A 12,420-nucleotide genomic window follows, 5' to 3' on the forward strand; every position below is an offset into this window, starting at 1 on the left:
CTCGATGGTGTTCACCATCCTCATCACCGTCAAAACTCACTACCGCCGTTGCTGCTCACCGGAGAATAAAGCGCTTCGCCACCATCTCGGTTGTACAGCGTTCCACCACCACCAATCTCCTCCATCTCCATCGCAAATTGCCTCCGCCACCATAACTGCCCGTTGCCGTAAATACACCATCACCGACATGGTGATTCCTTCTGTTGATCGGGCGAGGCTGACGACGACGATCCATCTTCTTCCGGCGACGCAGCACTGTCCGCCATAATCATCACCTCATTCATCGTCATCACGGTAATCAACCACCATCAACAACAACAACAAAAACGAATTACGAATCAAACGCCGTCGACCATGGCCGAAAAAGTTTGTCCACTGCATGAGCTCGACGCGTCCAAAGATCGTCTTCTCCGGCTCCAGTCCAGGCGAGAATGAAGAAGAAGAAGAATAAGTGCATTGCCACCGGCCATCGGCCTCCGCCGGACATCGCGGTTAGCTGTCGGTCAAAAAAAAAAATGGTGCAACCTTCGCCACTCGATGACCACGCAATCCGTTAACGAAGCGACTATCGTTGCCGCCATAGCAACCACCAAACTTCCTCATCAACCACGCTACCGCAGTCACCACGCCACTCACCGTCACCGTCAACCGTTCAATCTGTTGATTGCGTGGGGTAAATACACAGCGAGCTCGGTAGGCTGTGGATGATTATGGTTATTGTATCATTGTTGATGAATAAGATGACAACTCTATCTCACTCTCGGCCAAATGAAGATGATAACGAAGCAGACTGGAAATGGTGCTGAAGAGATGCTGCGCCGAAAGTGGAAGCTCCTGCACTCCTGCCAAAACATTTGGTTTTGTGTTTTTTGTCTTCAGTCTTCACCATATATCATATATTATTATTAATTATTTGTGGCAAGACAAAGTGGTTGATGGGAAAAATAAATAAATAAAAAAAAAGAAAGAGAGAGGAGGTGACAGTAGAAGAAAATGGTTTGGGTTCTCAAGAAAGGAAAAAAATTGGAATTATGGAAAAAGACAAGAAAAAGTGGGAGAAATAAAATAAGTAGTAGAAGACAAAAAGGAAAATGACAAAAACTACACTTGTTTTATTTATTTCTGCAGAAAAGGTGGAAAAGCAAAAGTGAGTTTTATTTATTTCTGCAGAAAAGGTGGAAAAGCAAAAGTGACTTTTGCTTCTTTTCAACCATAAAACAAGGGAGAGCAAAGCAAGAGAAAAATATTCTTTTTCTCCTTCAATTCGGTCGGAGAGTACAAGATGCCAAAATAAACATCCTTCAATTCGGTCGGAGAGTACAAGATGCCAAAATAAACAATTGGAGATGCTACCCGGTTCAGAACTACAATACCCCTAGAGTTGGTTAGGAATTGAAATTTGTAGCTAAAGATGTAAATTGTAGTATAAGATCATTGTACCTAAAAATATATAAAAATATATATTTTTTATTGGGTAGCACGGCTGCTAGCCTGCTACCCCTGTGTAGTTCATAAAGTGGGGGACACCCCCACCAAACCCCTCGAAAAAAAAAAAAAAAAAGCATCGGCTCTTCCGTTTGGGGTTTGGCTGACCTGCACGGATTTGTCCGGTTGCGTGTGCTCATGTCTCGTCATGACACTTGAACAAAAAAAAAAAAAAAAAAAAAAAAAAAAAAAAAAAGAGCATCCGGCTCTTCCGTTGGGTTTGATGCCGGATGTCCTGTTGCGTCTCACTCGCTGACACTTGAAAAAAAAAAAAAAAACAGAGCATCCGGGTTCCGTTTGGGGTTATTGACTCAACCTGCACGGATTTATTATATAAAAAAAAATAAAAAAAAAAAGAGTTTGGGGTTTTGTTCAACGTGCACGAATTTTTCATTTGGGGTTGACCTGCATAAATTTGTCCGGTTGAGTGAGCCCATGCCTCGTCATGACACTAAATTTTATCCCGCTTCTTAGCGATGCCGCTTTTCAGCGATGACTTTCCCGCTTCTTAGCGATGCCGCTTTTCAGCGATGATTTTATCTCGCTTTTTAGCGATGCCGCTTTTCAGCGATGATTTTATCCCGCTTTTGAGCGATGCCGCTTTTGAGCGATGACTTTATCCCGCTTTTGAGCGATGCCGCTTTTCAGCGATGACTTTCCCGCTTCTTAGCGATGCCGCTTTTCAGCGATGTTTTTATCCCGCTTTTCAACGATGATTATATTTCGCTTTTTAGCGATGCCGGTTTTCAGCGATGAATTTATCCCGCCTTTGAGCATTGTCACTTTTCCAGCAATGAATCTATCCCGCTTCTCAGCGATGAGCTTATACCGATTCTCAGCAAGGCCGCCTTTTTGGTGATGAATTTATCCCGCGTCTTGGCGTTAATATTAGCTTAAGGCCTTCACACATAACTCATAATGTGGTAGGTCTATATCTGCTCGACATCATATTATTTTCTCCTACCGCTCGATGGTTGGCATTATCTTCTCCATCTATAGATGTTCGATATATTTGCATCTCGACAATGGCAGCACAAGGAGCAACATAACTGCATCAACAACTAGACATAACCCCTTGTAGTCTTTAATTATTACGCTTTTGGTTGTACTCTTTTTCCCTTAGCTAGGTTTTTTCCCACTGGGTTTTTCTTAGTCTAAGGTTTTTAACGAGACAACCAGTGTAAATCACGCCCCCATGCTCAACTCAGACTTAAGGGGTTCGTCACAGTCTATTAAGGCATTCAGACCGGGGAGACTTTGCTTGTAACAAGTTGGCCGCCCGGAGCACATTTTACTTCTCGAACCTGACGACTCTCGCAGATTCAAGAAGTGGGGGACTTGTGATGGGTAAATACCCCTAGGGACTACTGTAGAAGTACAATGTATATAGTCCGTGTATTATTGTATCCCTAAAAGATCGGGTGTCCCTTAGAAATTGTTAAAGGGCAAGTGACCTTTGGGGAATATTATATTCCTGAAGGGTCAGGTCCTATTCCTATATAAAGGACCTGACCCTCCACTGTAATGGCATCCGGGGATCCCTTGCCTCTCGGCCTCTCTCTCTCGTTCTTCTCTCTTCTTCTCCAAGAAGGAAGCCATGGCTTCCTTTCCCCTTCTCCCTGTATTCATCCATACACCGATCCATACACTACATCATACACAATCAAACACACGTGGTGTAAATCCGTACCCCCGTTTACATTTACACCATCAGCAGGGATGTAGTGTGATAGTAGATGATTTGCAAATTGGATGATGTGGAGGTGGGACCCATTTTTGAAAGTGAGAGAAAGTTGCAGGGATAAGGTTAGCCTAATCTTTTCATATTTTTAATCAATTAGTAATATCAGTTTTCTTGTCCATTTTATCTTTACTATTGTTTGGGCGAAAATTTTACAAATGATGATTTTATTTTTATTAATAGTAGTATAGATAGAGAAGTAAGGATAAGTATTTAAATTATTATTATTGGTGTAAATAATAATTAATAAATTATTTTTTCTTATAAAATTACGCATAATTTGTTTCTATTATTCTCACAATTATTATGGTTTAATTATTCTCAAAATTTGGTAAATAAAATTTTGTTATCAATTCAACTTTATTAATATTTTACCAATTAATTAATAATATTAATTTGTTCGAGAAAGTGAAATTGGGAGGATTTTTTCTTTTATTAATAGTATTGATACGTGAATATAAAAACAATATTGCCAATTAATATATACTATGGTGTAGTTAATTTTCATTTTACATTTTCTTACGAAATAAGCTTAATTAATTATTTGACCAATAAAATATTTAATTAATTAACTACAAAAATTTAGACTGAAAAGTGAAATAGAAAAATTTTACTATAGATTATTCTTTTTCATAAAATTACAACTCTTTTCTCTCCTAATTCATTCCTCCCAACAAACCGCCTCATTCTTTCCATCGCTGATCGAATTCTCTCCAAACCCACCGATCGAATTCTCTCCAAACCGACCTGGAAACTCACGACGGGAAAACTCACGACGGGAAAACTCACTATGGAAGTCGCCGGAATCCACCAAGTGCTTGTCAAGCTCCTCGACGGCAAGCACAGAATCATAAATTTCTCCACTCCATCTGTATCTATCCAAACCCTAAAACACAGAATTCAAACCCTAACCCTAATCCCCACCCATCTCCAACTTCTCATCCCTTCCGACTCACCCTACCTCCTTCAAGACAACCAAACACTCAATCTCACAACCGGACACCAGCAATCCAAATTTCCCGTGGTTGTGAACCTCTTATTGCGGTTGAGGGGAGGGAAAGGTGGATTCGGATCGTTGCTTAGAGGGGCGGCGACTAAGGCGGGGCAGAAAAAGACGAACAATTTCGATGCCTGTCGAGACATGAGCGGGAGGAGGCTGAGGCACGTGAACGCCGAGAAGAGATTGGAGGAGTGGAAGGCGGAGGCGGAGGAGCGCAAGCTTGAGAAGATGGCGGAGGATTATATCAACAAGAAGGCAAAAGAGTTGGCGAAGAAGGGAAGCGGAAGCAGGAGTAAGAGTGGGGAGAGCGCCGATAAGTATGTGGCTAAGTATAGAGAGGACTCTGCAAAGTGTATGGAGGAAGTCGAGAGGTCAGTGAGGGAATCGCTTAAGGGATTCGTCGCTTCTAAAAGGAAAGCTGCTGCTGAACTGAATGATTCTGATTCTAAGAAGCTGAAGATATGGTAAGGCCTTTGACATTCTAGTTCACAAGTTTTCAAATCTGTTATTTTATTAAGTTGTGAAATCAAAATTCGTTATAGATTTATGGCTGCTTTACTTTTATCCTTATATCATGGAATTGGATTCACACTTAACCTGAACTTTCCTAAGTTAAAATCCCAGTGAGAATTATTTTTCCACCACTTAAATTCCTAGGGAATTTTGAATTTTTCTGGCTAACAAATGCCCTCTAAAGTTGTTAAGTTAGTTTAGTTTAATTAATGTTAGTCTATTAAGTAGTTCATTCTGAAAGCAATGAATAAATTTTTGATGTATGAGTAGAAATTTGAAACCTAGTTTTTTCAGATTTACTTTGCTTAACTTCTAATTGTAATTCAAATTCTATCTGTTTATGTGCTAAGCATTCTTGTCTCTTTCTTGTTAGGATGGGCAAGAGGAAATTTGATGATTCCGATAGTGAGGATATGGATGAGGATTACAGCGATGAAGACGAAGAGAATGAAAAATCTGTTATTATAGATAATGGGAATAATTCTGACTCAAGCAGGGGAACAAATGGAGATGTGGACTTGGTTCTAGGCCAGAAAATTGACAGTGAGAGTGGCTCTGAAGAAGAAAAGGACACTTTTGTTGAGAATAATCCTGATTCTAACAATATCGTACATGCCTCTCCTCTGTACACTTCATTTGCATCTGAAAGTGGAAATTTTAAGGCTGAGAGGGAAGCATCCAATAGCTCTGGCTCAGCTGTTGCTGAAGAAATTATTGATCAGCAAACAGGCTACTCTCCTTCTGGGGAGGAAGGAACATCTGTAATAGAAGCCAGTTCTGATGCAAGGCCTAAAGCTGGAGCAGTCCAAGAGGGAGAAGGTTCTGTAAAAGTTGCAGATCCGGAGAGGGCCCTGAATTTTGATGAGATTTCTTCAGCTGAAGAATTGGAGGTATGTCTGCTATGATTAGGTTCAATATGATATACTTTGGTATATTGTTAACTTGAAAACATAGGAAAAATTTGACAACTGGAGTATAATTTATAATATATACTATATAGCTTAAGGTTAGGTCATACCATCATTGCATAAGAATAATTGCATAGCAGCAAGCGGTGTTTGGACTTGGGTGTTATGCATTTTTTCTATCACTTCAATAATTTATTCGGAAAAGCAGCAAAATTACATTTTATGGCCCTTTGACATAACAAAGTACCTGTCACCAGTGTGGCATTAGTAACTCATCACAACTAGAGTTGATGTTATAAACTGGTTGCCTATTTGCAAGGATCTTATACGAGCTTTTTGTTTCCCAATCTGTTAGTAGTAGACTAGTACTTTGATCACGAATGAAGAGCAATTAAGGTGGATTTTTGTATTTCAAACGGTCTTGTGTTTATTTATTTTAGGTCCTTGGCATGGAAAAGCTGAAATCAGAACTTCAAGTGCGGGGATTGAAATGTGGGGGCACACTGCAAGAGCGTGCGGCCAGACTTTTCCTTCTGAAAACCACGCCTCTGGAGATGCTTCCGAAGAAGTTACTTGCCAAGAAATGATTGTTCTCAGATACTATTCTACATGTTCCCTGTGATAAATGTGAAATGTATTCTCAGATTTTGATTGTCTACCATGTATCCTGAAGAGAGCTTTTCTCTTGATAGAGATTCATATAGTTATTGTATAATCAGGCATCCAAATTAGCTACCGCAGGTGATCCCTTTTCCTTCAAAACAAAAGCAAATGTTAACTGCCAAAGTCCTAATCTGCAGTTATGATTTGCTAAACAAGTCATGTGCGAAATGTATAGCGTTCAATATAAGAAATGTGTTTGGTCATGACTCCCGATTCAAATATTATTTTTTTCTTGATATTTATGTAAATTGTAAGTGCTTATAACTTGGGAATGAATGTAAGGTATTTTTGTCATCTACTTGTAGTTTTGTCCGATGTCTCTTTGAGTTTCAGGTCGTCTTTCCTGTGTCAACTATTCATGCAACATCATCATTGTTTCTAACAAAATTTTAAAAACTAATACTTAGTATTTTTTTAAAGTAAGGTTTTTAACAAGAGACCGACAGTCTCAATTAGAAACATGGAGTGGATCTATGGACGAATTAGGGGATGAAGGCAGCCATGCAACTGCCTTCATGCCTTCAAACCTTAAAAAAAAATGAAGGGATGAAGGTCCATGAAAAAGAAGCCTTTATCTGAATTGGAGACCAACAGACTACTTTCAGAGTTTATTACCAAAATATACCTCGACTATTGCAAAATTACCAATTTGATCCTCAACAATTTTTCGTGACCAATTAAGTCCCTCAACTTTGAAAGATTTAACCAATTTGGTCATCCGTTAAATCGGGACTAAATTGGTAATTTTGCTATAGTCAAGGGACCATTTCAGTGAAAAATTAATTCTCAATTTGGTCCATTGACTATAGCAAAATTACCAATTTGGTCTCTTGACTATAGCAAAATTACCAATTTAGTCCCGATTTAACGGATGTTTAACGACAAAAATAAACGGAGGACCAAATTGGTTAAATTTTTCAAAGTCGAGAGACTTAATTGGTCACGAAAAATTATCGAGGACCAAATTGATAATTTCGCAATAGTTGACGGACCATTTCGGTAATAAACTCTTTTCAACTTCCGTGGTCTTCAAGATCCTTATCGGTAATAAACTCTTTTCAACTTCCGTGGTCTTCAAGATCCTTATCTCTAATTATTTTATTTTTATTATTTTTAGAATTTTATCAATTGGCAACTTGCTAATTTAGATTACTTAGGTGGATTGCATGATTTTAAAATGTCACTCAATTGTAACTTTTTCATATGAATGACAAAATTACAATTTTACATTCTGTTTGATTGTCAATTTGACAATTATTTTTAATTTGTTTTTTTTGTTAATATAAATATCTCTTTATTTTTATTTATTTAATTCAACATTTTAAAAATATAAAAATATTAGTTTTATTCTAGGGTTTAGTATAACATATTTTTAGAAACTTCCAAACAAATTTTATTTAATTAAACATTGTTTTCAAATGTTAAAAATTTTGAGAATTAAATTAATTTTTAATGTTTTTTCCAAATGTTTAATTAAGTAAAATTTGTTTATACTTGATGGGGCACATTTCCCTCCATATAAATTGTTACGAGGGACTTTCATCTCCATTTTTTGGCTAATTACGAGCGGTGGGGCACATTTCCCTCCATATAAATTGTTACGAGGGACTTTCATCTCTATTTATTGGCTGATTACGGGCGGTGAGGCACATTTCCCTCCATATAAATTGTTACGAGGGACTTTCATCTCTATTTATTGGCTAATTATGGGCATTGGGATATGGAATCATTTTCAAATATAATCATTAATGTGATTAGAACTCATGCTTTTTTAGAATAATATAGTTACAACTCTTCTTGTTAATAAGTCTTTTCACCATCACCTTCTTCTCACAATCCATCTTTTCATAATTTGCTTTGAATTACACTATAAGCATGCATATCACTATCCATATTGAGCAATGTAGTAACTTTTGCAAATGAGATGGAAATTTAATTGGCACTTCTTGTAGCATTTAGAAGCTCAATTCATCCATCTCGAACCAATTCCATAACTTTATCTTTAAAGATAAAATATATATATTTTAATTGAATGTCCGGTAATAAGTACATAGATGAAACTTGCAATTATTTGTGGCTGCCTCATTTTTGGTAAGTCAACGAGGTTGAGTTTTAGCAACTCATCAAATAATGGAGAAACATTAGAATTTTTCGAATATTATTGACTCTATTACAAGGTAGTATCTGTTTTATATTTTCTCTATATGTTGTAGCTCAAAGAGTCAATACCCCACCATCTGGGTTCGGTCCTGCGACCTTCCCTCAAGGAAAGCAACAAAGGTGCAGTGCCAACTGAGCACAAGATGCTTAGCTTACCTTCCCTTAAAAGGTAACCTTTCAATACATCGTGATGGTTTATGAACACCCTTTACCTTCCTATCAAACTCAATAAAAGTATCCTAATAATATATACAATGTTGCAGAAAGCGTTGGGCGCTAGTCGGGTGCCCGGGGACCTAACTCCTATAGCGCCTAGGTGGCTGAGTAATCCGAGTATATCGTTTTCACTTTTTCCCACTTAGAGTTATGAGTTGTTAGACTGTTATAATCTTCCAAACTAGTCAACTACATACGTTAGATGATTTAGTACATGATTAGAGGAATATAGAAGAGGAGTAGCTGAGCAAGCAAAAAAAAAAAAAACCACTCGATTGAGTTAAGCACTGACTCGGCTGAGTTGGGCACTGACTCAGTCGAGTAAGGCGTCTAGTCAGTCGGCCAAGTGATAGTCACCTAGGGCTAAAATTACCTCGGCGTAGGGGTGCCGAGCGGCCGCCTAAGTTGATTTTTACAAAATGGAATATATATGCACATTTATAGTATCCATATTTTCATATTTGATAAAGAATTTTCCCCCACTTTGAGCATTATGACTGTTAGAGCACTATATAGCATACTTGGAAGAAATGGAAATAAAATAAACTTTTCTTACTTTTCATAAAGTGAATCGTAAATCCAAATGAGACTCACAATTTGAAATGGATAAAGATATAACAAAAAGTAGTTGTTGGTGGAGGAAATTACAGCACTATATATAGCAATATAGCATACTTAGAAGAAATGAAAATAAAATAAAGTGTTTGCTTTTAAAATCAAACACTTGGATCCAACGATGGGAATGTTGCGCTTCGTTTCTGTCTCCCTAAAGTAATGTTAGCACTTATCAACTTATAAAATAAACAACATAGCAAAAAGTGTCACTTAAGTCACTAAATTTATCTCTTCTATGCAATTGGATTACTGATCTTGAAAAGTGTGCAATTAAACAATCAAACAAGTAAAATATGTATAATTGTGACATTTTTCTAACTTTTCTCCTTAGAATATGATCATATTGCTTACATGGTATATATTAAGAGTTATCATTTTTTCATTCATACTAGTTGTGATGAAAGATTGAAATGTTTTCTACTTAAATTGCATTAAAATGAATCAGACGTCCCAATTGTACATATTTTGGTTGTTTGATGGTTCAATTGAATACCTTTTTAAGTTCAATGACCGAATTGCACAAAAAAAATGATAAATTTAATGACCTATTGACACATTTTTCCTAAAAAATATATTTTAAAATTTTAAGTAACATATAGACTTAATTTTTGAATAATAAGTTATTCCCAATATCTATTTATAAGCCATTGATGACAAAGTCCACTGATAACTTTTTTTTTTTCCTTAAAAAAAAATCATTTATTACAACACTACCACTTACTGCTTATTGTACATCATGTTAACATATTACTTTAAAGCTAGGAGATTATCCGCACTGAGCTAGTTTATATCAGTGCTTAAGTACGTCATATTCAATTTAAAGCATATATGAAGCCTAACTCTTGACGTACGTCGAGGCATTAAGCCAAATTTAAGCAAAAAAATCAAGAGAGATATTTATGCAATCATTATTGCATCGACTGTGGTCCACCCAATTGTGTGAACCATAAATATAAGGTACATTATTTTTATATTGAAGGTACATTATTTTTGTATTGAAGGTACATTATTTTAGGGTACATTATTTTTGTAGTGAAAGTACATTATTTTATAGCACTATAAAATAATGTACCTTCAATACAAAAATAATGTACCTCCAGTATAAAAATAATGTACCTTATATTCATGGTCCACACAGCTATGTGGTCCACACAATAATTTGCCATATTCCTGATATCGGAATATAAAACATATACATGAATTGTATATGTATAAATTAGGATCTAACCTCCAATTATTTTCTTGTATTGTTGTGTTGATGCCCAAGTCGTAATAGCAATTTCTACAGAGTACTCTCACTTAGTGTCCAATTGAATATGATGGTGTATTTTTTAGTGTAACCTGAGTAGTGACGCGCTATTAGCTCATATAACATATATGCCATCACTATATACTTTGTAACATAAACTGTTATTTTCGTTACATTGCTTAATGGTACCACTAATTGCCATAAAGACCCAATTTATCTTGCACCATAATTAGCATGTTTTTAATTACAGAAAAATATTAAATTCTCCCACTTGGTGGAAGCATAAACTTAAAGAAATAGAAAATATGAACCATAGAGATACGTCTTCTAATCTCTAATGTGAGCAGTATCTACTATGATCACAATGTAATTCTTTCTCTAAGTACTTCATGTGGTATCTAAAAACTTAATGGATAAACCTTATGTTTATTTCAATTCTAAAAGAAATATATTTTCTCAACAAAATAAAGTGCGCACAAAAGTGAAAAAATGTCTGAATGCTTTAAGAATTTCATAAAATAACTAAATATATATATATATACAACTTCTACAAAGTGGGGACAAGCTCCATCTTTTTTTAACATGATCCGTGAACTTGAATGGTGTCAAGCCTTTAGTCAAGGGATATGCAATCATCAACTCAGTGCTTATATGCAATGACCACCTTTTAGCTTTAACACGCTCCCTATAGCCAAGTACTTTGTGGTAATATGCTTACTTTGACTCCCACTCTTATTGTGTTTAGCTAGGAAAACCACAATTGAGTCGTCACAATAAACTTTTAGTGGCTTAGAAATGGAGTCCATAACTCTAAGCCCAGAAATGAAATTATTAAGCCGTACCTTGAGAAGTAGACTCAAAACATGAAATCAACTCAACTTCCATGGTATAAGTAGTGACCAAAGTTTGTTTAACACTTCTCCATGAAACTGCCCCACCAGCCATTATAAACATGTACCCTGAAGTTGATTTTCATGAATCTATATAGCTGGCAAAAATCAGCATCAAAATATCCAACGGCATCTAATGAGTCCATCTGCGTAGACACAAGCTTGTAGTCTACGGTACCTTTACCTCTGACAATTCTTTGTAGTTTTCCAGTGGTCAAAACCCGGATTACTCCGATGTCGATCCAACATCCCGACAACAAATTAAATGCAATGTCTGGTCTAGCATAGACTTAACATACTCGAGGTACCAAACAACTGAAGCATATGTGATGTTCTTCATGAATTCTCTTTCAAAATTATTCTTTGGACATTGGTTCAAACTGTACTTATCACCTCTCACTATGGGAGCAAGACTCGGTGAACAATCATACATCCGAAATCTTTGTAAAACTTTACGTTGATATAGGTTTCTCACGATGGACCAAAAATAGTTCGAGATCTATCCCTATGGATCTTTATGCCAATCACATAAGATGCCTCAGCCATACCTTTCATGTCAAAATTTTTCGAGAGGAATTGTTTAACCTCATTCAACATCGCTTATCATTTTTTTAATACGAGTTTCCGCGACTAGTTCCTAGAGAAAGGGTTACAGATGTACATTTTACTTGCACTTGTAATACAACTTACTTGCACTTAGGTTAACTATATGAAACTGCTATTTGCACTTGTAATACATTTTATTTGTACTTCAATATTCAATTATTTACAAATATGCAACCCCGTTTTTTTTTAAATCAGTGTTTTTGACCTGTTAAATTTGGACACGTGGACGAATGATATGCGTTCTCACTTCTCTCCTGGGCGAGTAGTTCGCACCTTCAATTCACACCTGAACGCGGTTATATATATATATATATATATATATATATATATATATATATATATATATATATATATATATATATATATATATATAT

At 36.2% G+C, this 12,420-nt stretch overlaps 1 protein-coding gene across 2 annotated transcripts in view; it reads left to right on the forward strand.

The window, feature by feature from the left end:
* LOC116030292 (replication stress response regulator SDE2) overlaps positions 1–6,604 on the forward strand; it is a 79,452-nt gene extending 72,848 nt beyond the window's left edge. Inside the window, exons 1-3 of one of the 2 annotated variants that reach the window (XM_031272506.1) lie at positions 3,891–4,690; positions 5,113–5,629; positions 6,088–6,604. In XM_031272506.1, coding sequence (XP_031128366.1) covers positions 4,017–4,690; positions 5,113–5,629; positions 6,088–6,234 — 1,338 coding nt within the window. In that variant the 5' untranslated portion in view covers positions 3,891–4,016 and the 3' untranslated portion in view covers positions 6,235–6,604. Of the gene's footprint in view, positions 1–3,890; positions 4,691–5,112; positions 5,630–6,087 lie in introns of those variants that run through there. The other variant, XM_031272505.1, reaches the window with a different exon arrangement.
* Positions 6,605–12,420: the final 5,816 nt, after the last annotated feature.

This window comes from Ipomoea triloba, chromosome 9 (genome assembly GCF_003576645.1).
Source record: "Ipomoea triloba cultivar NCNSP0323 chromosome 9, ASM357664v1".
NCBI lineage: Eukaryota > Viridiplantae > Streptophyta > Magnoliopsida > Solanales > Convolvulaceae > Ipomoea > Ipomoea triloba.